At 38.9% G+C, this 25278-nt stretch overlaps 1 protein-coding gene across 1 annotated transcript; it reads left to right on the forward strand.

The window, feature by feature from the left end:
• The first annotated feature begins 1752 nt into the window (after nucleotides 1-1752).
• On the forward strand, nucleotides 1753-24173 carry si:ch211-235i11.4 (zinc finger protein 721). The gene is given in 11 exon segments (XM_055160729.1): nucleotides 1753-1926; nucleotides 3807-4412; nucleotides 4414-4666; nucleotides 4668-4706; nucleotides 8372-8643; nucleotides 10074-11101; nucleotides 14131-14284; nucleotides 15751-17122; nucleotides 17125-18713; nucleotides 18799-18904; nucleotides 19483-24173. Coding segments are annotated over 9 exon segments (4026 nt in total). The 5' UTR covers nucleotides 1753-1852; the 3' UTR covers nucleotides 17353-18713; nucleotides 18799-18904; nucleotides 19483-24173.
• Nucleotides 24174-25278: the final 1105 nt, after the last annotated feature.

Raw genomic sequence — 25278 nt, forward strand, 5'->3', positions numbered from 1 at the left:
TTGCTCCCATTTGCTCAAACGAACTCCGATTTCAGTGAATTTTTTTTTTTAATTGTTACCCTCTCTGCCCTAAACCTATTTAACTTGAAATATCTAAATTTTGTGCAGTAGAGAAAATCTTCTATTTGTTTCCAGTAGAAGGAGCTGATGGGGTATGAGAAAAATAAATGAAGAACGCTTTCAGGGTGTGACAGAGACAAGTTGCAAACTGGGTCGATTTGGAGAAATCTGGATAAAAAAAATTTTGTGGGGTAAAATGTGTGTAAGATTTTAAAGTGGAGTTCTTGTATTTTATAGATGATTGGGTACTGAAAAGAGAGTGTCTGGGTTTTATGCCATTGAATATCTTGAAATTGTGTGTTCCAGTAAAATTTTCCTCTGGGTTGAGTTTTATTGTTGCTGAGTAAACTGATCCGAATGTGTTTGTTATTGCAATTTTTATTAAGAAATTCAATTCCATTTATGTATAAATTGTAACGGTTAAAAACTGAAGCTCTCTAGTGATTCTTCATCAATTGTAATACGCCCTTTGGCACACATTCGGTAACTGATTTAAATTCTATGAAAGGGACTGGGAATCGATACTTTAGCATAAATGTCTCGTAATTTCAAATTTGGCTTGAATCATCAAAGAGATCTGAAACGTAAATTATATTTTTATCCACCCAGGATTGAAAGAAGATTGACTTTTTATATTTTAGAATGTACTCATTGTTCCATATAATACTTGTGTGAGGAGAAAAAATATGTTTATAGCAAAACTTCCATGCGGTTATAGCTTGCTGATAGAAATAAGATCATTTAATTGGCAATTTGGCTACATTAACTCTTACATGCTATTTGGGTCAAATTTGACCCATTTTGACATCCATCAGTAGTAAAAATACCCTATGTGTCATTTTTTAATCCTTAAATGTGATGACTTTTCAAAAATTTTGCCAAAATACACAAAAATTTAAATATTTTAAAACGTTACTGTACCTATTGAGATGGATTTTCGATCTATCAGTGTGGGTCAAATGAAGGAAAATGGAAGTTTTATTGAATCTTGAAACTGTGAAACTGTACAGCCCATGGTTGTGTGTATTTTTTTTATGGGACATTGGTGACAGAGTTCAAGAGTTCACTGTTTTTACATTCCGCCATGGTAAATGGTCACATTTTTCTACAGCACTTTTCCACCTTCAAGGCACTCAAAGAGCTTTACAATAAGGAACCACTCACACATTCACACACAAGTGCACACAGACACTGTGGGCAAGGTGGGTTAAGTGTCTTGCCCAAGGACACAACAGCAGCATTCATCTGTGGGAGCTGGAATCACACCAGCCAACCTGTGGGTCAGCAGATCTGACCACTCAACCTGTGATGTTTATGTCGTTGTCAGCTGATTTACCTTTCTGCATTGATTTGATCAGATCCATCATTTCTCTTTTAGTGATTGATTTTTCAGTTTTGCTGACACTGATCTGAAATAGTTGGAATAATTCTTTGAACAGAGTTAGTAAAGGTTTCATGCTCTACCGTTTTGTCATTTGACTTGTATATACTTCTCAGATATTTAATTTGATTAACGGGGTTTGATTTATTATTTTGCATTAGTTATCATTTGATCACTGTTGTTATTAGTAATATTATCTATCTATTTGTTTATTTTATTTTATTTTGTTTTTGATCATCACCAAGTCGCATTTCAGTTCATACTCTTTATCAGTTGGTGGCGGTAATGCACCTGTAGTTGTTTGTCAAACGCCAATAAAACCTCACAAGAAGAAGAAGGAGGAGGAGGAAGAGGAGGAAGAGGAAGAGGAGGTCACTTCTCTGTCTCCTCCTCCTCTTCTCACTGTGGTCCATGTTCCACTCGACGGAGGGACAAACTTGTAAATTGGTGGATTTTCCGGATTCCAAACTGTCTCTTCCTCAGCGGTGAGTTGTTGAGCAGCAATCGGTGAACTGTTTTTTGTGATTAGCGCTCGTATTTCTGTTGCTAAATAGCACTTAGTGTCTTGTTTGTTAGCGCCGCTCCGCTCCCATTCCAAACCCCCGTGTATATTAGCGCTGTTTACTCGCGCTTGGAGTTTTGGAAACGCTTTTAAGTTTACATTCACGCCGAATTAGATAAGAATTTAGTTTACTAAAAGCATTCATTCATTTATTCATTCATTATTTTCCCTATAAAATTTTGAGTGCAAAAAACAGTCTATACATATTAGATCCCGACCGATATATCGGTTGGCCGATATGGGCACCTGGAGGCATATCAGCTATCGACCGATATGCTTGCTGATAGGGGCCGATATTTCACGTGGGCATGTGATACGTCGTTAAAAATCTTACATACTCTACATTCTGTTCATTTAATCCAATTTACAGACAGATAAATGTCCTCATATGTGGCTCCACATCGTATTTATCTGCGGAGTCATTTGTCTGTGTGTGTGTCGTACTGTCCCTGAACACACCACAGAGTCGAGTCAGTCATGTGTGTTTGTTTACACTCGCAGACATAGATCCAAACATTGAGATTATATTCTTTTTACAGACAATCGGTTTGAGCCTGGATTAAAAGGACATTTATTAGTTCAGACTTGTGATGTGAGGAGGAGCCTGTATGAGCGGTGAGTGTTGGAAATATGTTAACTTTGACGCTAGTTTTGGTCATTTGTTATGGGTTAGCTGCTGTAGCTCCCGCACATAAACAGTTCAGTTTTGATTTAGTCCTGTTTTACACGTGGTCTAGATCTGTTTTAGTACTGGTTTAGTCCTTTTTCAGTCCTGGTTTAGACCTGGTTCAGTCCTGATTCAGTCCTGCTTTAGACGTGCTTTAGTCCTGCTTGCAACAAAACAATCTGAAGAGCCGCTTGGGAACCAAAAGAACCAGCAGCTTTTAGTGAACCGAGCCAAAAGAGCTGGTTCTCTAAAAAGAACTGGAATACCCATCACTAGTGTCTAGAATGTGATGTAAAAATGCCGTTAAGCCAATCTACTGTATGTAAATATGATGTAAAGAGGCAGAATAACAATAAATGTTGCCGAAATAAACCCAATTTAAAATCCACCAGAGCCAAACCTAAGTTTTTTAAACAATTCAACATTTACAGTGAATTTTTACATCACTTTTTTTTACATCATTATTGGCGATTATATCGGCTATCGGCAGCTCCAACTCCCATTATATCAGTTTCATATCGGCCACAACAAAATTCATATCGGTCGGGCTCTAATACATATGTGTGTGTATCTCTATCTATCTATGTATCTATCTAGGGATTGAGCTAACATTTTAGATTCTTTCATTTGGTCATTTTAGAAATGTTTTGAACATTTTTAAGTCAAATCTGAGATGGCTCATAGGGTAGGGTGGCTAATTTCATATGGATTGACCCTATGTCCACTAATTTATACAGTCTATGGAGGAGGAGCAGGAGAAGCAGCTTCAGTGTAAACTGTTGTTTACAGTCAGTTGCTGTGTTCTACCAAAGCTCTGGCTTCTGTCTTCACGTGTGTTACATATATCATATCTGCTGAACATGTGGATTAGAATTCAGAGCAAAAAATTTGTTCAGTATCTCTGTATATGTTCCCTTAATTTGATCTTCTTTTGCTACAGAAAAAGTGTGCCTTTAAAATCAAATACAAACTTAGTTGATTCATTCAGCCAAATGGAACTTGCTCATAAAACACACATTGAAACATTCTTGCATATGATTTACTATGTGTGATTTTTATGTGTATTTAGTTAGTTACTTTATTTGAACAGTTAAAGTGATTTTACTTGACATTTTCTTTCCTTTGTCCTAATGCAGAGCTACAAGATCCACAAACAGAATGACCTTCACATGTGACCAGTGTGGAAAGGAGTGGGCAAAAGCTTCCAAACTAAAAGAACACTACAGAACTCACACAGGAGAAAGACCATACAGCTGTGACCAGTGTGAGAAGGTATTTAAACACTCTGGTGATCTCCATCGACATAGGAGAATCCACACAGGGGAAAGACCATACAGATGTGATGTTTGTGAAAAGACATTTTCACAGTCACGCAGCCTAGAAGCACATAAGAAAATCCACATAGGAGAGAAACCATACAGCTGTGGTGTTTGTGAGAAGACATTTTCACGGTCAGGCACTCTAGTATCACATATGAGAATCCACACAGGGGAAAGACCATACAGCTGTGATGTTTGTGAGAAGACGTTTTCACAGTTAAGCAACCTAAAAGCACATAAGAAAATCCACACTGGAGAGAAGCCGTATGAGTGTGACGAATGTGGGAAAGCTTTCCCTCTACAACCCTATCTCAATAGGCACAAGAGAACTCACTTCTGGCAGATACTCTATGAGTGTGACCAATGTGAAAAGGCTTTTAAAACATCCCAGGAACTCTCCAGTCACCACCAAATGCACACAGGAAAAAGCATACAACTGTGATGTTTGTGAGAAGACATTTTCACAGTCAAGCAGCCTAAAAGCACATAAGGGAATCCACATTGGAGAGAAGCCGTACCAGTGTGATGAGTGTGGGAAAGCTTTCTCTCAACAATCCAGTTTCAATAGACACAAGAGAACTCACTTCTGGCAGATACTGTATGAGTGTGACCAGTGTAAAAAGGCTTTTAGAACATCCCAGGAACTCTCCAGTCACCACCGAATGCACACAGGAGAAAAAAACAGATGACTGTGAAGAAAGAGGGGAAGCCTTTCAGGTCTGTGAGGAACCGTCTGAAACGTGTCCAAATCTTACAGACTGAAGAGAAAAGCTGCAGCTCTGACCAGTGTGGGATGACTTTGAGACAACCTGCTCATCTGAAGGTGCACCCTCTTGAACACACTGAAGGACAAAGAGCTATTGAGGCCGGTATTCTGTCAAAATGAGCTCCCGCTGCCTAAACCAACAGTAATTTCTATCCATTCATGCTCTCCTGTTGAAATGAGCGACCTTATGGTTTTCACCATTATGTAATAATTTAGATGAATTTAGGCAGAGGAGCAAATCTTGACTAAGTCTTGTGCCAAATAATGAACCACTAGAGGGCACACACCTCACTTTTGTGATAATGGGGACTAGGGGTGTGCAGAAATATTGAAATATTGTATCGTTTAATGTGATGATACAGCAGCCCACGATATTCATAATGTATCGATGTCTCTCCAAGACAAATTTTTGGTATATTTTACAAAATTATTTTGTTACAGCTCTACAGTTTTGTTGCTTGTTTAGAGAAAGGAATCTTGTTTATGCAAAACATTTGACATATTCACTATTTTGAGGATTTGTGTTTCATATTAACTTTGCACAAGAAGCAGTTTAATAAAGACTTTTAGTATCACAGCCATGATTTAGCCATTATTTTTTATTGAACTGTATCAAATCTATTTGAAATATATTATATCAAATTAAAAGTGCACTGTATCAAAATAAGTTTCCTAGTGGCAACTTTTAAATGACACCCAGCCCTACTGGAGATACTGAAGACTGGACAATTCCTGAAATAAAATTTTATTTACCGTATTTTTCAGAGTATGGATTGACTTGTGGGCATTGTCTAGGGTTGCCAACTGTCCCTTGAAAAATGGAATCGTCCCACATTCGGAAACAAAAGTACGCATCCCATATTGAATTGAAAATGCTGCACTTGGCCTGTATTACCACAAGAATCAGAAATAGTGTGTAAACAATGGAATGGTGCTTTATAAGAAAATTTACAGTAAAGGTATTTTCAGCCTCTCCTGCTCTGTGACATATGAGCTGACAGCACGCACACCCCGCTCATCATCTCATTGGTCGAGGTTGCTTGGCTCTGAGCTCTGTCTTGCCTGCGGGATCCGGGCCTCCGTGAGCTCCGAACTCTGGTTCTCAGGTCTTTTTCTCCCTCTCTTTCAAATGTCTCCGAAGTGTCCAAATATAGGCGTCTAGTGCATTTTTTTTTGGGGGGGGGGTCACTGATTTACCCAGATACCATTGGGAAAAAAATTGTGATTGGTCCATTTTTAATCCATTATATTAAACCTTTGTTTCCCAAGAAATATCAGTCCAAGTTTATAACAATGATCTAGAAATTATTACTAGTGTAGTGTTTATTACTCACTGAATAAAAAATATTGAAAAAATATATTAGTAGTACAAAAATGTATTCAATATTTTTTCTTGAGCCTTCACTGAAAACCTTGAAGACCCTGAGGGTTCCCCTCTGTAACAAAGCAGCATGGACGACAGTGGTGCCGACAGTGCTTTACAGTGTTCTGTTGACATGGGCTGCCCTGTCGATAATGAGCTACCTGCAGCTTAACGTAGGTATTCTGCCACAAATCTAACACGCACATGCTTACATGCTTAACTGGTCAAAACATACAATAAAACCAATACACTTTTAATAATATGTGACTTGTTACTCCACTTCTGCCTGGGAAGTTCAAATCGATGGCATTTACACTGGAACAGCACTTGGGAGGTGTGCGCATGCGCAGTATTGCTATGTAGCTCAAAACGACGGGTAGTTCAAATCGACAGTACACCGGCCCTGCCAATGAGGTGTCCCTTATTTACTTTTTCAGGGAGCTTGGCAACCCTAGCGATGTCACAGACAAGCTGCACGAGCAGTCGAGGCGCAAAAGAGGGATACATTAGGGATTTAGTAGAATAACCCACAGCTAATCGTTTTCACCTCTAAAAAGGGCATTTTCAGGGCAAGTAGGCTGGCGTAGGTTTGCATACGAGCTAGTGCCGATTAGCATGCTAAGCTAGCGCAGTACATTGTGTATAAGACCCCAGTGCAGCACGTGCTCACAAAGGCTCCGGGGTTTCCAGGCTTCTGTGGCTCTCAGTACACAGCACTTCAGTATCTTAAGAATTTAACAAATGTTTGGTCACTAACATGAATTGTAATGACACTTTAGGTGGTTCTTAGCATTGGTTTGTGCTGAATCACAGAAAATCAAAAGCAGAATGCCGACTCATCATGTGAGCTTCACAACAACACGCGTGAGGGGCAGTTTTCTGCTCAGTGTCTGATGAGAGACTGAGCAGCACCAATACCAGGACCTCAACCTTATTGTTATTAGAGCATTGTTTCCCAAAGACTGGGTCGCGACCCTCAGATGGGTCGCAAGAGATTTTTTTTGGGTCGCCTTGTTACGATTTTCATGTAGGGTGAATTGTTAAAACATGTTTTGTATAATTTCTAATCTTGTTGTAATCATTTTTATTGACTTTAGTTCTTACAAAATTGCTGGTTCAGTTGAATTTTGAAAAGAAAAAGAAATGGGCTACATTTAATGTCCAAAAGGGGGACTTATGGATAATTTTATCGCATTTTAAGCTATTTCTGCTCCATAACTCTTAATTTGATCAAAGAGACTTGTAATAATCAGCCCTTAAGTTTCCAAAGTTGCTATTGAGCCGTTTTTTTCTTCTGACTGTTGTTGTGACCATGGGCTCATGGACATCTTCTTCCTCTTGACCATGAAGCATCACTGGCTCCTCTTCAACTGTGAGGTAAAAAAAAAGCCATGTCCATTCTATACAGTCTATGGTCTCCACCTTTTGACCTGCCAGACCGTCCTGCTGCTCACACAAAACACAAAGGGGACGAGCTCTGGGCTTTCAGCATCCAGCTCCTCCTGTAAAATACTGAGATGAATTTAACAAAGATAAATATTACAAACAAATAAATGTCAGTCAGCCCCAGGGCAGCTGTGGCTGCAATAGTAGCTTACCACCACTGAGTGTGGAGTGACTGAGTAATAAACTGTAAAGCGCTCTGGGTATCTTGAAAGGTGCTATATAAATGCAATCAATCAATCAAACGTCTGGAGTGGATAACAGTAGAGTAGAGCACATCCTTCTGGTGGAGTCTTGGCACCTTCATTAGAAGTAGTTTAACCATGTGGCTTGTTACTTAAATTATCATTAGGTTTTGGATGGCTTGGGATTTTTTTCAATATATTTTATGTAATCTTTCTAAGATTGGCTAACTACACGCAGGAACCAGAGGAGGTCACTCACAACAGGAGACGGCTCCTCCACTAAACTGCAGTGGAGTGAACTGTTTAAGTAGGCAGTAAAATCATACTCAGGTATAGTAGTCCTTCATAGCCAGTTGGGCTACAAGCAACCAGTTCATGTAACAATAGACTTTTGTGTGTGGATAAAAAAATGTTTCCTGGCATTCACAGCTTTCATTGTTAACTGTGCATTGGAGGTGAAGTAAAAGTCCAACCGTATGGTCACGATCCTGGATGCAGCACAGAGGATTGTGGATGTGGGAAATATCACAGGGGACGATTTGGAAGCTACGCTGAAGGAGAAGTTAGGGTAGAAAGTTGATGGTTGGGACTTGACACTGGGTGTGGATATTTTATAACATTTTAGTTGAAAAATAAGGAGACACTAAATGGACATGGCTTTACTTCACACTTATCACTGTGTATAATGTGCACTGAGAACTATAAAACCAGTAGGTGGAGACAGGATGCCACCTGCCATAAAACTCTACAAGAAGAAGAAGAAGGAGGAGAAAGAGGAGGAGGTCACTTCTCTGTCTCCTCCTCCTCTTCTCACTGTGGTTCATGTTCCACTAGGCGTGACGGACAAACCTGTGAATTGGTGGATTTTTCGGATTCCAAACTGTCTTTTCCTCAGCGGTGAGTTGTTGAGCAGCAATCGGTGAACTATTTTTTGTGATTAGCGCTCGTATTTCTGTTACTAAATAGCACTTAGCGTCTTGTTTGTTAGCGCCGCTCCGCTCCCATTCAAAACCCCCGTGTATATTAGCGCTGTTTACTTGCGCTTGGAGTTTTGGAAACACCGATTATACTTATTAAATATTGAACGCTTTTGAAGTTTATATTCACGCCGAATTATAGATAATAATCTAGTTTACTAGAAATATTCATTCATTTATTCATTCATTATTTTCGCTTTTCAATTTTGTCCGTTTTGGCAAATTTTTTGAGCGAACGCTAAATATGCTATAGGTTTCTATTTTGTTTTTCTTCATTGAATATGAAGGACAAAAACAAAAACAATTTTTAATTTGTTGCGCAACTTTAATTATTCATGTGATCATCTGAGTATTTTGATCTCTACTTAAGTCATTTACTGAGTACAATTGAGTACTTTTGAGATATGAGAAAGTGCACTTCCCTTTTAAATTAATGAATGAATTATTGATCGATGACTGTGTTTAATAGTCACTTGAGTGCAGGATGAAAATTAAATACGATAGATAACATTAATTTACAAAGTTATATTTTGATAAAGTGTATTTGTTCTGCATTTGTAAATATGTTATCTACCTATGTGGTAGGATAAAAAAAGTGAACTTGTTTATTTAACTCGAGAAAAAATGTGGTTATTTCTATTAGGGATGGGCACGATTAGTCGACTAATCAATAATTATCATTAATTTCGACGCATACATTCATTTCTAATCAACAAACCTAATGTAGGTTTTTGTGCGTAGATACGAAGCTGCGTCTGACGGGCACCTCATTAGAGATTACTGTACCACTCAGTGAGTGCGTTCACATGCACATCTGTATCCCGGTTTCATCATGGTGCATGTATACGCAGTATCCCTGTTATTGCAACATAAAGAGTTAGTGCGTTAGCTATGTCCATTCATAAATACAGTCTATGGGCGCAGCAGAAGCAGCTTCAGTGTAAACTGTTGTTAACGGTCAGTCCCGATGATTCAGCAGAGCTGTTTTTCTGTCCTTACAGAATTAAAGTTGCTCTGTTCCACCAAAGCCCTGGCTTCTGTCGTCACATGTGTTACATATATCATATCTGCTGAACATGTGGATTCAGAGCAGCAAAGTTGTTCAGTATCTCTGTAAATGTTCCCTTAATTTGATCTTCTTTTGCTACAGACAGAGAAAGTGTGCCTTTAAAATCAAATGCAAACTTAGTTGATTAATTCAGCCAAATGGAACTTGCTTGTAAAACACACATTGAAACATTCTTACATATGATTTACTATGTGTCATTTTTATGTGTATTTAGTTAGTTACTTTATTTGAACAGTTAAAGTGATTTTACTTGACATTTCCTTTCCTTTGTCCTAATGCAGAGCTACAAGATCCACCAACACAATGGCCTTCACATGTGACCAGTGTGGAAAGGGGTGGGCAAAAGCTTCCATACTGAAAAAACACTACAGAACTCACACAGGAGAAAGACCATACAGCTGTGACCAGTGTGAGAAGGGATTTAAACACTCTGGTGCACTCATTGACCATATGAGAGTCCACACAGGAGAAAAACCATACAGCTGTGATGTTTGTGAGAAGACATTTTCACGGTCAAGCACTCTAGTAAGACACATGAGAATCCACACAGGAGAGAAGCCATTTAAATGTGAACAGTGTGGGAAGGAATTTAGACAGTCTCGCGATCTCCATCGACATATGAGAATCCACACAGGAGAAAAATCATACAGATGTGATGTTTGTGAGAAGACATTTGCATGGTCAAGCAACCTAGAAGCACATATGAGAATCCACACTGGAGAGAAACCATACAGCTGTGACCAGTGTGGGAAGAAATGTATAGAGTCTGGTGACCTCAAACGACATATGAGAATCCACACAGGGGAAAAACCATACAGCTGTTTTGTTTGTGAGAAGGCGTTTACACAGTCAAGCCACCTACAAGCACATATGAGAATCCACACTGGAGAGAAACCATTTAAATGTGAACATTGTGAGAAGGAATTTAGAGAGTCTCGTGATCTCCATCAACATAGGAGAATCCACACAGGGGAAAAACCATACAGATGTGTTGTTTGTGAGAAGGCATTTTCACAGTCAAGCAACCTAAAAAAACATATGAGAGTCCACACTGGAGAGAAACCATACGAGTGTGATGAGTGTGGGAAAGAATTCTCACAACCATCCCATCTCAATAAACACAAAAGAACTCACTTCTGGCAGATACTATATGAGTGTGACCAGTGTGAAAAGGCTTTTAAAACGTCCGAGGAACTCTCCAGTCACCACCGAACACACACAGGTGACAAACCAGACGACTGTAAAGAAAGAGGGGAAGGGTTTCAGGTCTATGAGGAACTGTCTGAAACATGTCCAAATCTTACAGATTGAAGAGAAAAGCTGCAGCTCCAACCAGTGTGGGATGACGTTGAGACAACCTGCTCATCTGAAGGTGCACCCTCTTGAACACACTAAAGGACAAAGAGCTGCTGAGGCCGGTATTCTGTCAAAATGAGCTCCCGCAGCCTAAACCAACAGTGATGTCTATCCATTCATGTTGCTCTGTCAAAATGAGCGACCTTACATTTTTCTGTTTACTGTTGTATAGACCCTGACCTCCCCAGTTTGACAACATATTTCTTTAGATTAGAAACGGCAGGTTTGATGCTGTTTGCACACTGTGATCAGACTTTATACCTCAGTTATGTCAAATCTAAACTCATTTATCTAAATCTGCGTAGTTCATTTGGACAGTCGTATTCTGCTCAAATAGGGCTCCAACTAAAGGGAGCACATATTGACAGGACAATTTATCCATCGAATAGTGCTCCCACTGTAGAATCGCCATTATGTAATAATTTAGATGAATTTGGGCAGAGGAGCAAATCTTGACTAAGTCTTGTGGCAAATAATGCACTACTAGAGGGTGCACACCTCACCTTTGTGATACTGGGGACTAGGGGTCTGCAGAAATATCGATATCGATATTATTTAATGTGATGATACAGTATGAATATCATGGGCTGCTGTATCGTATCGCCAAGACAAATTTTTGGTATATTTTACTAAAGTATTTTGTCACAGCTCTACAATTTTGTTGCTTGTTTAGAGGAAGGAATCTTGTTTATGCAAAACATTTGAAATATTCACTGTTTTGAAGATTTGTGTTTCATATTAACTTTGCACAAGAAGTGGTTTAATAAAGACTTTTAGTATCAGAACCATGATTTAGCCTTTTTTTTTTACTGAACCATATCAGATGTATTTGAAATGTATCATATCGAATCAAAGTGCAGTTTTAAAATATGTTTCCTATTGGCAACTTCTTAATGACACCCAGCCCTACTGGGGACATTGAAGACTGGACAGTTCTTGCAATTTAATTTTATTTACCATATTTTTCGGAGTATGGATGGATTTGTGGGCAATGTCACAGACAAGCTGCATGCGCAGTCGAGGAGTAAAAGAGATGCAGACAGCAGCGTTCCCCATGTTACAATGACAAGTGTTTTGCTTCTGAACCAGTTTTCTTATATATTTTATCTGTAGACATTACATCAACACTCCATTGATATTATTTACATTATCAGGAACCAGAGGAGGTCACCCACAACAGGAGATGGCTCCTCCACTAAACTGCAGTGGAGTGAACTGTTTAAGTAGGCAGTAAAATTATACCTGGGTATTGTCGTCCTTCGTAGCCAGTCGGGCTACAAGCTACCAGTTTGTTCGACTCTTTGGGGTGGGGCTCATCATCCAGTATTGGAAGATGAACCTTTCTCATCTCCACGTCTGTAGTTCTCAACTCTGATCCGAACAAGAAACCTGACCTAAAGATAAGGCCAGAATAAAGTAGCTTAAAATAAGGCACTGTTACTATACTAGTCTTGCTACGTTCTTTTGGTTTACATTCTTCTCAAAACAATATGTTGTACAACAATAATGTTCAAAATATTCACAAGTACAAAATTACAACATGAATAAACCTAAATAAAATAGCTTAACTGTACTTGTTCTATTTTTTTTAGAGTGCACAGTGAATACAACTTTAAAATAACACAAAATAGCTTTAAGGTGCATTACAAATACACTATGTCTTTTAGTTCTAATAATCTGCACCAAAATCATAGCAAAGTGACAATAAATGGTATGTGACTTTCACAAGAAATGTTTGACAGTGTTATGAAGTACGTTAGCAGCACAGGCTAACAAGAACATGTGCTACTACCAAAACAGACACAAATACACTACAACTACACACTACTACAATAGTAGCTCACCATCACCAGGGTATAGAGTGAATGAATAATGCTGTATGAATGAATGCTGAATGAATAATGCTGAATAATGCTCTGTAAAGCGTCTTTGGGGACAGAAAATGTCTGTGAAAGCGCTATATAAATAAAAACTTACTTACCTTGATCAAAATTCCCTTCGTACATTCTACTGTTCGTTGGTTCTCCCTTATTTCACATACTGTGTTGAAGTGTGGGGGAACACTTACCAATGTGCACTCCATCCATTGATTATATTACAGAAACGAGCTTTGTGAATCATCCATAAAGTTGTTTTTTTTTAGAACACACCCATAATCTTTTTATTCAATCCAAGCTCCTGAAGATTCCAGACCTTGTACAGTATTGTACACTAGTAATTTTATTCAGAGCATGCAACAATTTACTACCACGTAATATTCAAAGCTTGTTCAAAATGAGAGAGAGAATTTATCATTTTAGAGGGTATGGACGTTTCAAATTGCTTAATGTTCGAAGTTCGAACTACCTGTAAAAGTTTCTGTGCGTCTATATGTGGTGTAAAACTCTGGAACAGTCTGAATACATGTCTCAAGCAATGCCAAAATATCCATAAATTCAAACTGTTATATAAACATATGGTCTGGTCACAGTATATGGAGAGTGGGTCATAATATTAGGACAATACTTCCTTCTGTAGCGCTGGTTTATGTTTGTTGTTTTTTTTTACTATTGCTGGTTTGTGCTGTTTGTTACATTACTTGTATCTGTTGTTTCTTACTATTGTGTGTATCCTTAACTCTACCATTGTTGGTATGTTTATGTTACACTACCAAGCTATAACAGCGACTCTTTGTCTGCACTTGTAAATAGTTCATATAATTTAATTCAAAATGTCTGAAAAATGCAAAGATAGCTCATTCTGTTAGATTATGAACAGCAGAGGTGGGTTTCAATAAGTTTTCTTCTTCCCACTCTTTTTTGGGCAATTTTTGTTGTTGTTATTTTCATTTTTATTATGATTTCAGTTATGTTATATGTTCCATTGTATATGAATGTCAATCTTTACTTGCCCAAAATAAATACATACATAAATAAAAAATAAAAACCAAGTCGCATTTCAGTTCACACTCCTTATCAGTTGGTGGCGGTAATGCACCTGTAGCTACAAACCTCACAAGAAGAAGAAGAAGGAGGCGGAAGAGGAGGTCACTTCTCTGTCTCCTCCTCTTCTCACTGTGGTTCATCCTCCACTCGGTGGGGGGACAAACTTGTAAATTGGTGGATTTTTCGGATTCCAAACTGTCTCTTCCTCAGCGGTGAGTTGTTGAGCAGCAATCGGTGAACTATTTTTTGTGATTAGCGCTCGTATTTCTGTTGCTAAATAGCATTTAGCATCTTGTTTGTTAGCGCCGCTCCGCTCCCATTCAAAACCCCCGTGTATATTAGCGCTGTTTACTCGCGCTTGGAGTTTTGGAAACACCGATTATACTTATTAAATATTGAACGCTTTTAAGTTTACATTCACGCCGAATTGTAGATAACAACCTAGTTTACTAGAAGCCGTCATTCAATCATTATTTTCCCTTTTGAATTTTGTCCGTTTTGGCAACTTTTTGAGCGAACGCTAAATAAGCTATAGGCTACCATTTTGTTTTTCTTCATTGAATATGAAGCTGACGAAGCTACGACTGTTTTTGATTTGATGCGCTACTTTAATTATTCATCTGATCATCTGTTTGAGTATTTTGATCTCTACTGAAGTCATTCACTGAGAAATGAAATTGGTGGCGCCAGCCTGGCTTGGAGAGGTTGTGGCACCCTGGAAATATTCTTATGAAAATGCACCCCCCCAATACTACATTAAATGTTGTAATGTTTTGACTATATATTGATTCATTTCTGTGTGGCACTTATTCACATCGAATGGTTCAGGTACAGCTGCAATACCAAATGCCTCCAGTAGGTGTGGGTAATGGCACAGTTAAGGCAGACTGAGCTCTCGGCGCAGCCATAAACTTTATAAAAGAAGTGGATTAAGTGCTCAAATGAAGCTCAAGATGCTCACACTTACAGGAGCGAATGTGGAGCCAGGCTCTGTAATGAATAGGATTTTTGTGACGGACAAAATAGCGGGGAAAAAAAAAACAGGATCATGTAGAGCGAGTTAATACCAAAATTTTTAGACCAAAATGATGACAGCAGCACTGCAGTGACAAGATCCTAATGTAAGTCAATAGGAGCCAGAGTCAGAAGGAGCCGGAAGAGCCTCCTGCAGCACTTCCTATTTGGCACGCGGCGGTTAGCGCATTACCTTTGTTCACTCATATATACGGTCTATGGATGCAGCAGAAGCAGCTTCAGTGTAAACTGTTGTTAATGGTCAGTCCTGATGTCTCAGCAGAGCTGTTTTTCTGTCCTTACAGAATTAAAATTGCTCTGTTCCACCAAAGCCCTGGCTTCTGTCATCACATGTGTGACATATATCATATCTGCTGAACATGTAGATTAGAATTCAGAGCAACAAGGTTGTTCAGTATCTCTGTATTTTTTCCCTTTAATCTGATCTTCTTTTGCTACAGACAGAAAAAGTGTGCCTTCAAAATCAGATACAAACTTAGTTGATTCATTCAGCCAAATGGAACTTGCTCATAAAACACAGATTGAAACATTCTTACATATGATTTATTATGTGTGATTTTTATGTATATTTAGCTAGAGTCACTTTATTTGAACAGTTAAACGTGATTTTACTTGACGTTTCCTTTCCTTTGTCCTAGTGCAGAGCTACAAGATCCATCAACAGAATGGCCTTCACATGTGACCAGTGTGGAAAGGAGTGGACAAAAGCTTCCAAACTAAAAGAACACTACAGAACTCACACAGGAGAAAGACCATACAGCTGTGACCAGTGTGAGAAGACATTTTCCCGGTCAGGCCATCTAGAAGAACATATGAGAATCCACTCAGGGGAAAGACCATACAGTTGTGATGTTTGTGAGAAGACATTCACACGGTCAAGCAACCTAGAAGTACATATGAGAGTCCACATAGGGGAAAGACCATACAGCTGTGACGAGTGTGGGAAGGGATTTAAACACTCTGGTGCGCTCAATGTTCATATGAGAATCCATACAGGAGAGAAACCATACAGCTGTGATTTTTGTGAGAAGACATTTTCACAGTCAGGCGCTCTAGTATCACATATGAGAATCCACACAGGAGAAAGACCATACAGCTGTGATATTTGTGAGAAAACATTTTCATTGTCACACAATCTAGAAACACATATGAGAGTCCACACAGGAGAAAGACCGTACAGCTGTGAACAGTGTGGGAAGGGATTTAAATACGCTGGTGCACTCATTGATCATATGAGAGTCCACACAGGAGAGAAACCATACAGCTGTGATGTTTGTGGGAAGACATTTACACGATCAAGCACTCTAGTATCACATATGAGTATCCACACAGGGGAAAAATACAGCTGTGACCAGTGTGAGAAGACATTTACACGGCCAGGCAGCCTACTAACACATATGAAAATCCACACTGGAGAGAAGCCATTTAAATGTGAACAGTGTGGGAAGGAATTTAGAAAGGCTTGTGATGTCCATCGACATAGGAGAATCCACACAGGGGAAAGACCATACAGATGTGATGTTTGTGAGAAGACATTTTCACTGTCAAGCAACCTAGAAAAACATATGAGAATCCACACAGGAGAAAAACCATACAGCTGTGACCAGTGTGGAAAGAAATTTACAGAGTCTGGTGTCCTCAAACGACATTTGAGAATTCACACAGGAGAGAAACCATACAGCTGTGACCAGTGTGGGAAGACATTTTCACGGTCAGGCACTCTCGTAGCACATATGAAAATCCACACTGGAGAAAAATACAAATGTGACCGGTGTGAGGAGACATTTTCACTGTCAAGCAAGCTAGAAGAACATATGAGAGTCCACAATGGAGAGAAGCCGTACAAGTGTGACGAGTGTGGGAAAGCTTTCTCTCAACAATCCAGTTTCAATAGACACAAAAGAACTCACTCCTGGCAGATACGATATGAGTGTGATCAGTGTGAAAAGGCTTTTAGAACATCCCAGCAGCTCTTCAGTCACCACCAAAAGCACACGGGGGAAAAAAAACATACAGGTGTGACCAATGAAGGTAGAAATTTATAGACTCTGGTGACCTCAAATTATATATGAGAGTCCACACAGGAGAAAGACCATACAGATGTGATGTTTGTGAGAAGACATTAACACAGTCAAGCAACCTAGAAAAACATAAGAGCCATCCCAACCATCCCATCTCAATAAACACAAGAGAACTCACTTCTGGCAGATACTATATGAGTGTGACCAGTGTGAAAAGGCTTTGAGAACATCCCAGGAACTCTCCAGTCACTACCAAATGCGCACAGGAGACAAACCAGAGGACTGTGAAGAAAGAGGGGAAGACTTTCAGGTCTGTGAGGAACCGTCTGAAACATGTCCAAAACTTACAGATTGAAGAGAAAAGCTGCAGCTCCGACCAGTGTGGGAAGACTTTGAGACAGCCTGCTCATCTGAAGGTGCACCCTCTTGAACACACTAAAGGACAAAGAGCTACTGAGGCTGGTATTCTGTCAAAATGAGCTCCCGCAGCCTAAACCAACACTGATGTCTATCCATTCATGCTGCCCTGTCGAAATGAGCGAACTTACGTTTTTTCTGTTTAGACCCTGACCTCCCCAGTTTGCCAACATATTTTTTTGGATTAGAGACGGCGGGTTTGATGCTGTTTGCACACAGTGATCAGACTTTATACCTCATTTATGTCAAATCTACTGCAAACTCATTTATCTGAATCTGAGGAGTTAATTTGGACAGTCGTATTCTGCTCAAATATGGCTCTGACTAAATGGAGCACATATCGACAGGACAATTTATCCATCGAATAATGCTTCCACTGTAGAATTACCATTTTGTAATAATTTTGATGGATTTGGGCAGAGGAGCAAATCTTGACTAAGGCTACATTCAAACTGCAGCCTGAAGTGACCCAATTTTTTTGGCCTCTATGTGACCTGTATCTTATCTTTTAATGACTGTCTGAACGACACAGATCTGAGTTTTTCAAATGTGACCCAGGCCACTTGGATATGTGCTCCTAAAACCGATACATATCCGATCTTTTGACATGCGACTTCAGTCTGAACGGCCAAGGTGCATTCATCAGACCTACACATTATCAACAAGCGACAAACGTCACTATTCTGCGCTGAAGTAGGTGGAAACTGTTAGAAAGCTACAACCATGGCGGACGACGAATGTAAATGAATTTTCAGGCTCTGAAGGCTCGGAGTCTAGCCAATGGAGGGAAAGTCAGGGTAACGAGGTAGTTAATATTTGGGGGGATCGATGTGTTCAGGCCAAATTGGAGGGGTCTTATCGGAACCAGGCGTTTTTTGAAATGATAGCCAAAGGAATGTACGAGCGCAGCTACAGTTGGTCCTGGCTCCAGTGTCAGCGGAAAATTAAGAGCCTGCGAACCAAATACAAGGAGGCTAAAGACTCAAATGAAGCGGCCATGGACGTGTAACCTGTCCGTTTTACGAAGAACTGGGCAGTGTTTTGGGAGACAAGCCCAGCGTTGAGCTGATAGAATTGCTGGATGGCCGCATTGTTGAAGAGGAACCCTGCCCCGAGAAGAGCCGAGGTCCCGCAGCTAGCCCAGCTAGCAGCTCTAACTGTGATACAGGTGGGATATTTACACACTGGCCGAGGTACGTGATTATATTGAATTTTGAAGAATGACCATATTGTTTTGCTTAATGCATGCACAGGTGATGAGACCCGTGCATCAGTCTTTCCTGCTTTTGCCACTGATGGAACTTCTACTCAAAGTGAAGATAACATCTGTAAAAAGCAGTGTATCTGCATCCAGTAACTGTAAGGAATTCTCTGTTATCTTTTGTCAGATTAACTTAAGCTAAATGTTTAGTCAACCCTCTACCTGAAAACATGGCCACATTTTATGTTTATATAGAAATACTTGGCAACACTTGACGATGAATTGTTGAACTTGTCTTCTTTTTAAAATCCTACATTTACAATGGTCAAAACCCAGTGGTGAACCATGAACCTGGACCCGGCCGTGGGCTCTGAGCCTCCGCGAGCTCCGGGCTCCGGGTCTTATTATATTAACCCTTCGTTTTCCAAGAAATATTAATCCAAGTTTATAACAGTGATCTAGAAATTACTACTAGTGTAGTGTTTATTACTCACTGAATAAAAAATATTGAAAAAATATTATTTTTTAGTAGTACAAAAATTCTTTCAATACTTGTTCTTGGGCCTTCACTGAATACCTTGAAGGCCTTGAGGGTTCCCCTCTGTCAAAACTTATCTTTCTGTTATTTATAAGTGTATATTAACAGATTTTTTTGTGACGCCATATCTAATACAATCTTAACCACAAAAAGGCATTCAGTTTAATGTTGTCCAACTGATCTATTCTTCTTTTTTAGCTACATCTGCAAAGACCAGGAAAAGAAAATCTAAAATGGAGGCAACTCTGGAGGTCTTTGCCAACAAGATCACCACGGCCTTCAAAAATGAAGAGAACGACCTGTTGAAATGCAAGCAGCTCAGCATGAGCATGATCGCAAAATGTACATTATGTTATCACAGTTCATGGAGAGATCAAGACATGGTCCACGGCCAACCCACTACCAGGTACCAATGCAATCCTCTGAGATGTCCAACCCAAGACATCCTCCTTCTCAACAGTCTTCACTGTTTCCTATGGCTTCAGCTCCATCTTCGACCCAGCCTCTGTCCTTTCTCCAAGATTTAAGTCAGCCACTGCCCTTCAACAATTGCCTATACACATCAGTCCTGCACTCAGCCTTTTTTTCCAAACACCTGCAAACACACGAGATCAGAATCTGCTCATCCTCCGCCCTTTCAGCCTCAAGATGAAGATTAAATGAAGATGAAGATGAAGATTTAAAAAAATTAAGTTCTGAACAGTTCAATGCAAAGTTATTTAAATTAGTTTTATTATTTTTAGTTTTGCCAGCCTGCTTAAATGGCATATGCACCTTGTTAAAATAGTGTTACTGGTGGAAAAATATGTATTGTGTCTTGTATTTTATAATACCTGTGAAGCAATTTTTGTATTGGTGAAAACGTTGCCTTCCTGTTTATGTTGCTTTTGTTTTGTTGTGTTAAAATATGTGGACAACTATTGCCACACTATTGTTTAATAGAAATGACAAAGAATAGGCTTACCCTTTTTATTTTATAAATTCTTAAATGCAGCTGTGGTAACAAAGTAAACAAGTAAGTAAACAAACAACAAAAATAGTATTTTTAGTAGTAAACAGTATCTTAAGAATTTAACAAATGTTTGGTCACTAACATGAATTGTAATGATACTTTAGTTGGTTCTTAGCATTGGTTTGTGCTGAATCACAGAAAATCAAAAGCAGGATGCCGATTCACCATGTTAGCTTCACAGCAACACGAGTGAGGGGCAGTTTTCTGGTCAGAGACTCATGAGAGACTGAGCAGCACCAATACCAGGGCCTCAACCTTGACCTTACAGAGCATCAGACTAAACTGGCTCCTGAAGTCTCTTTCAGCAACTCGCTGCCCATCTTTCACTGTTTTATATTAGGCAGTTTCAGCACCCCGCAGACCTGATCCAGTGCTCCATCTCTGAGCACTCCTCTGTCTGTGTGTCTTCAGTCCTCCCATCACATGCTCACTCGACTTTTTAAACGGGGGGGTATAGACTAGGTGCATGAGAAAACGCAAACTTCTGGAGTTTTGACTGGAACTTGAGTTATTAGCATCCAGTTTATATTTCATGTGGCTGTTTTAGAGGGTAGAAGGAAGACTAATGCTACGTCCACACGACAACGCTCCTGGAAGACTATGTTTTCTCGTATACATATGCCACAAAGTTCTTCCTGCACGGGGTTCTCTTCTGGTCACGTGCCGATGACGGGGTCGCAACTTCGTTTTCCAAAAACTGTGGTTTGCTTGCCCACACGACAATGTAACACCGGCGTTCTGAGATTTCTCCACTGTGGAACACGTTTTCAAAAAACACCTTTTTCGCCCACCCGAAACGCCGGTGTGACATAGTATTTTGACCCCCATAGTATATTGACATAACGCTAGAGTAAAGAGACCCACCTATAGGATTTTGACTCCCCTTACTTTTTTTTTAGTAGTTACTTATATGATCATTATTTCTCATGTAATTTACTTTTATTATATATTGCTACATATTCACTTTCTTTTAAGGAATTTTAAGGAATGTTTTGATGGATAACGACTTGGTATTTGGTGTAAATGTAATGTATTGTTAAAAATTGCATATACAAAGCAATTTGGCACTTTTTATATTGTATTTTACATTGTTATGGTGTTTAGTTTGCTATGTTCAGATAAGCCTTAATCATAATGTCAATTTAGGCAATAGTTTGTAAGTATAACGACTTTGAATTTAATAATGTTGAGTTATTAGCCATGTTGCTTCGATCATTAGTCTGTTGGGTTTGTGTTTGTCTTATATAAATAACAACACACACATAAAAGGACGTATTTATTCAACAGATTTAAAACATACACATGTTCACACATCACACATTTGTTTTTTATTTATTTGTTTTTTTTATTTGGACATACAGACTCCCTGTTTTGTGTATCAAATCACTAACACCTACAGTATATGTACATTACTCATCATGTTGTAGGCACGTAAATATTAACACACATCTTCATGTTACATTTTCATCTTATGCAATTGTCTTTATCTAAGAGTTTACACATAACTATAATAAACATATTTGGGGTTAAATTACAAAAGCCATCGGATTTTGACCTTATTTAAATATAATTGATCATTGTCAATATTCAACTAACATTACTTCTTACTTTACATCATAATAACTATAACAAAAGGTAAAAGGTATCTTGAAAATTACTGCTTCATGACATCACAAGTTGGAACGGAGCATTTCCATCTTTGGAGATGTAGACAGATTAAAAATGGAGGATTAGTCAAACGTGTGAATGAAATAAAACAACTCCAGGTGTGTTTTTGATGAGGTAACAGCTTTACGACATGACTAAAAGCTCAGTTTTGTGTAATATTGGACCTTTATGTTTACATTGGCAGTATGGCTCTATAACACCGTGGACAGGAGAATTCTAACTAGACGAGATAAGGCCTGATCAATGTCATTAATCCATGCTAATTGCTGGTGCCCCCGGTGTCCGCACCCCGCCGTTATTGCTTTGCTGATACAGTGTTTAGACTCGACTCGCTGGACACGAGATAAATGTCCAGTCAATACAGAGAGTCATACACAGCAGAGGTCAGACTACAGTAGATCCAATACAGATGCTAGAGGAAATAACATGGACTTAGACAAGAATACTAAAGGATTTTATATATATATATATTTTAATGCTGTCACTTCAACAAAAACATACTTGGAGTTGTGTTTTGTGTTTGAGTAATCCTGCGTTTTTAGTCTGCCTACATCTCCAAAGATCAAAATGCTTTGTTCCAGTTTCTGATGTCGTCTAGTTTTTGAGTTAACAGCTCCTTTTACCTTTTGGTCAGTAGAAAAGGGCAATGATCCAAATGATTCTAGTGAAGGTGTGTGGAGTTTAAAAACACAGAGGAGAAATTAGATATGCAGAATTTCTGTGTTAAACCTGTGTGAATGAAGCAAAATATAACTCCGGGTATAGTTGTGATGAGTATACAACAGAAAACAGCGCAGTATGGGCCCTTTAAATTCCATAATCATGACCTGATCTGTTTCCAGATATGAGCTTGACGTGTTCAAATCAAATATAGCTTTTAGTGATAACAACTATAATAGCAATTTATATTTCATGACAAAAACATTGGACATGATGGAAAAGTTGATTCTCCAATCAGAAAACAGATTGAGTCTCACACGAGTCTCTCATACGGGTTGCCAGATTCAAAGCTGAAATCCAGTTATAAATTATATTATATAAATTAAATTATAAATATGAACATTTATTTAACATTTATTTACTTCAGTGTTGTAGTAGTAGTATCACTGAAAGTAACAGTAGTTATATTGCAAGTGGTAATTGTAAGTGGTAATATTGGAGCATGTATCATTTGCTCATTTTAAGGTTTTGCATCTGTATCACAAAAGCACGTGACCTGTTGTTTATGCCGCTATATTGGAGGTCAAACTATCTATCTGGACCAATGTGTAGTATTTGTGTGCGATAAAATAAGAAAAACACACTGTGCGTTATTCACTTTTGGTGGCACAGAATCCCTGGCCAGGCCTAGTGCCTCCGCTCATTTTCATTTCTCTCCAGTGACTAGGTCAGGAATACAGAATACACTTTCAGAATACACAAAAAAAATTAAAAAAATCTGGAAATGCGAGTTCGGGCACCAGCCAGTCAGCAAAGAGACATACATTCTGTGTTGTCAACAATTCCCAAGATTGAGGATTTAAAGCCGGAACAAAGAGAATGTTTGGTGAATTTTATCAAGGAGAAAGATGTTAAATTTGTGAAAACCTTAATAAACCAATTATCCCCATTAGCGGTGCATTACATACGTCACGACCAAATAGCGGCGATTGGTAAAATTTTTTAAAAAGTACCCATCTACAAACAAGCAAACTAATTCTAATGCTGCGAGGTCAGACGGTTTCAACAAAGTGAAACCTGTTGATGAATCAGGCTATGGAATCCCCTCCCAGGTCCTCAGTTTTGCCGGCGGAATTTCCCCCTGAATTTTCACCCCCAGGGGTAGCTACAGTTCTGATTTCTGGATGTGATGGCTTGGTGATCAACAAAGATCTCGATATCAAATGAATTAAGCAGTTATAAATATCTAGATATTGGAGGTTGGGCACAGAACGAGCGTCGGAATCAGGGATCAATTCCACAACCCACGAGGATGACTTTAGCATTATCAGGGTAGCCTCGGGGTCTTAAGTCTTAAAAGGGTTTTACATTTCATGTTCCTAAATTAAGGCCTTAAAAGTCTTAAATTATGTTGTTCAAGTCTTATTTTTTTCCACAAAGGTCTTAAATTTCTTTAGCCTATTTTGTTGTATACTCAACGAGGCTGCAGTGCGATGTTAAACGGAGGGAGGGAAAAAACAAACAACGTGAAATCATGTAACATGAAAGAACGTCTAATTTGGAGTATGTGCAAACAATACTAAGCTTGTTTTGAATGTTATAAATGATTTTTTACAAGTAATGCAAACTACTATAAATGAGTTGTGAATGAGATTTTATAATAAAAGTATTTTTTATTTATTTAAAGCAGTGAGTAATGGTCATTATTAGAATTGGATCTGGTGTTTTTCACCCACATAATGGGTGTGAACTTGGTTTTAATTTTCATTTAAGTGGTCTCAAAAAGGTCTTTAAAAAGTCTTAAATTTGGGGTAGTCAAACCTGGGGATACCCTGATTATATCTTTCTGATGATGGCTGGTCTAACTAGCTGGCAATTTCAGACAATTTTATGTTGCTTGCGCTCTTTAAAGTAGCCATGATTATAGTGTAGTAACTGAATAACACCTTCCGGATCAACCCCAACTTTGACCCCCAGTATGGCCGCCAAAACATTAAGTCATGTGACTGCCACTCAAAAATGAAACAAAACAAAACAAACAAACAAAAAAACAGTCAGTAAAATGAATCAGTTGTTTGTATTAATCATGAAAATAACTTTAAAAGCACAAAATAAGAATCTCACATGTTTATGCTCCCTTTAAATTATGCTACAGAAAATACCAAGGTTACGGTATCCAAAGTACTTTACAAATCCTGAATAATTCATAGTAGGTCTTTAAAATAAGATGGATGTGATGGATCATAGGCAAACGTGCAGTGACAGATGTGGTTCTGAATGTCCCTGTTGTGTGTTGGGTTGTGATTTCTCTTCTTCACACACGCTCCTCTGCTGAACCACATGGAGCTGGCTGGATGCTGCATACTGATGACTCCGGGCTCCTGGGGGCCCACGCAGCAAACACAATCACCGCACAGACAATAGAGAGGCTCCACCTGGGAGATGTAGGCCAGATAAGGATTCATAAAGAACTAATGTGGCTGTTTAGAGCTATAGAGGACAGACGTGTATGATGCATGAAAAGCTCTGTTGCATTTGTTAAAAGGAATGTACCTTTTTCTTTGTTTTGTTTTTTTGTTTTGTCTTTGTATTTGAGCAAAATGTGTCTTGCACCAGATACCACAGATATCTTGTAAAAGCAGTTCTTGAGGTCA

This window comes from Boleophthalmus pectinirostris, unplaced genomic scaffold (assembly GCF_026225935.1).
Source record: "Boleophthalmus pectinirostris isolate CB_2022bp ecotype Guang Dong unplaced genomic scaffold, ASM2622593v1 HiC_scaffold_10, whole genome shotgun sequence".
Classification (NCBI taxonomy): Eukaryota; Metazoa; Chordata; class Actinopteri; order Gobiiformes; family Gobiidae; genus Boleophthalmus; species Boleophthalmus pectinirostris.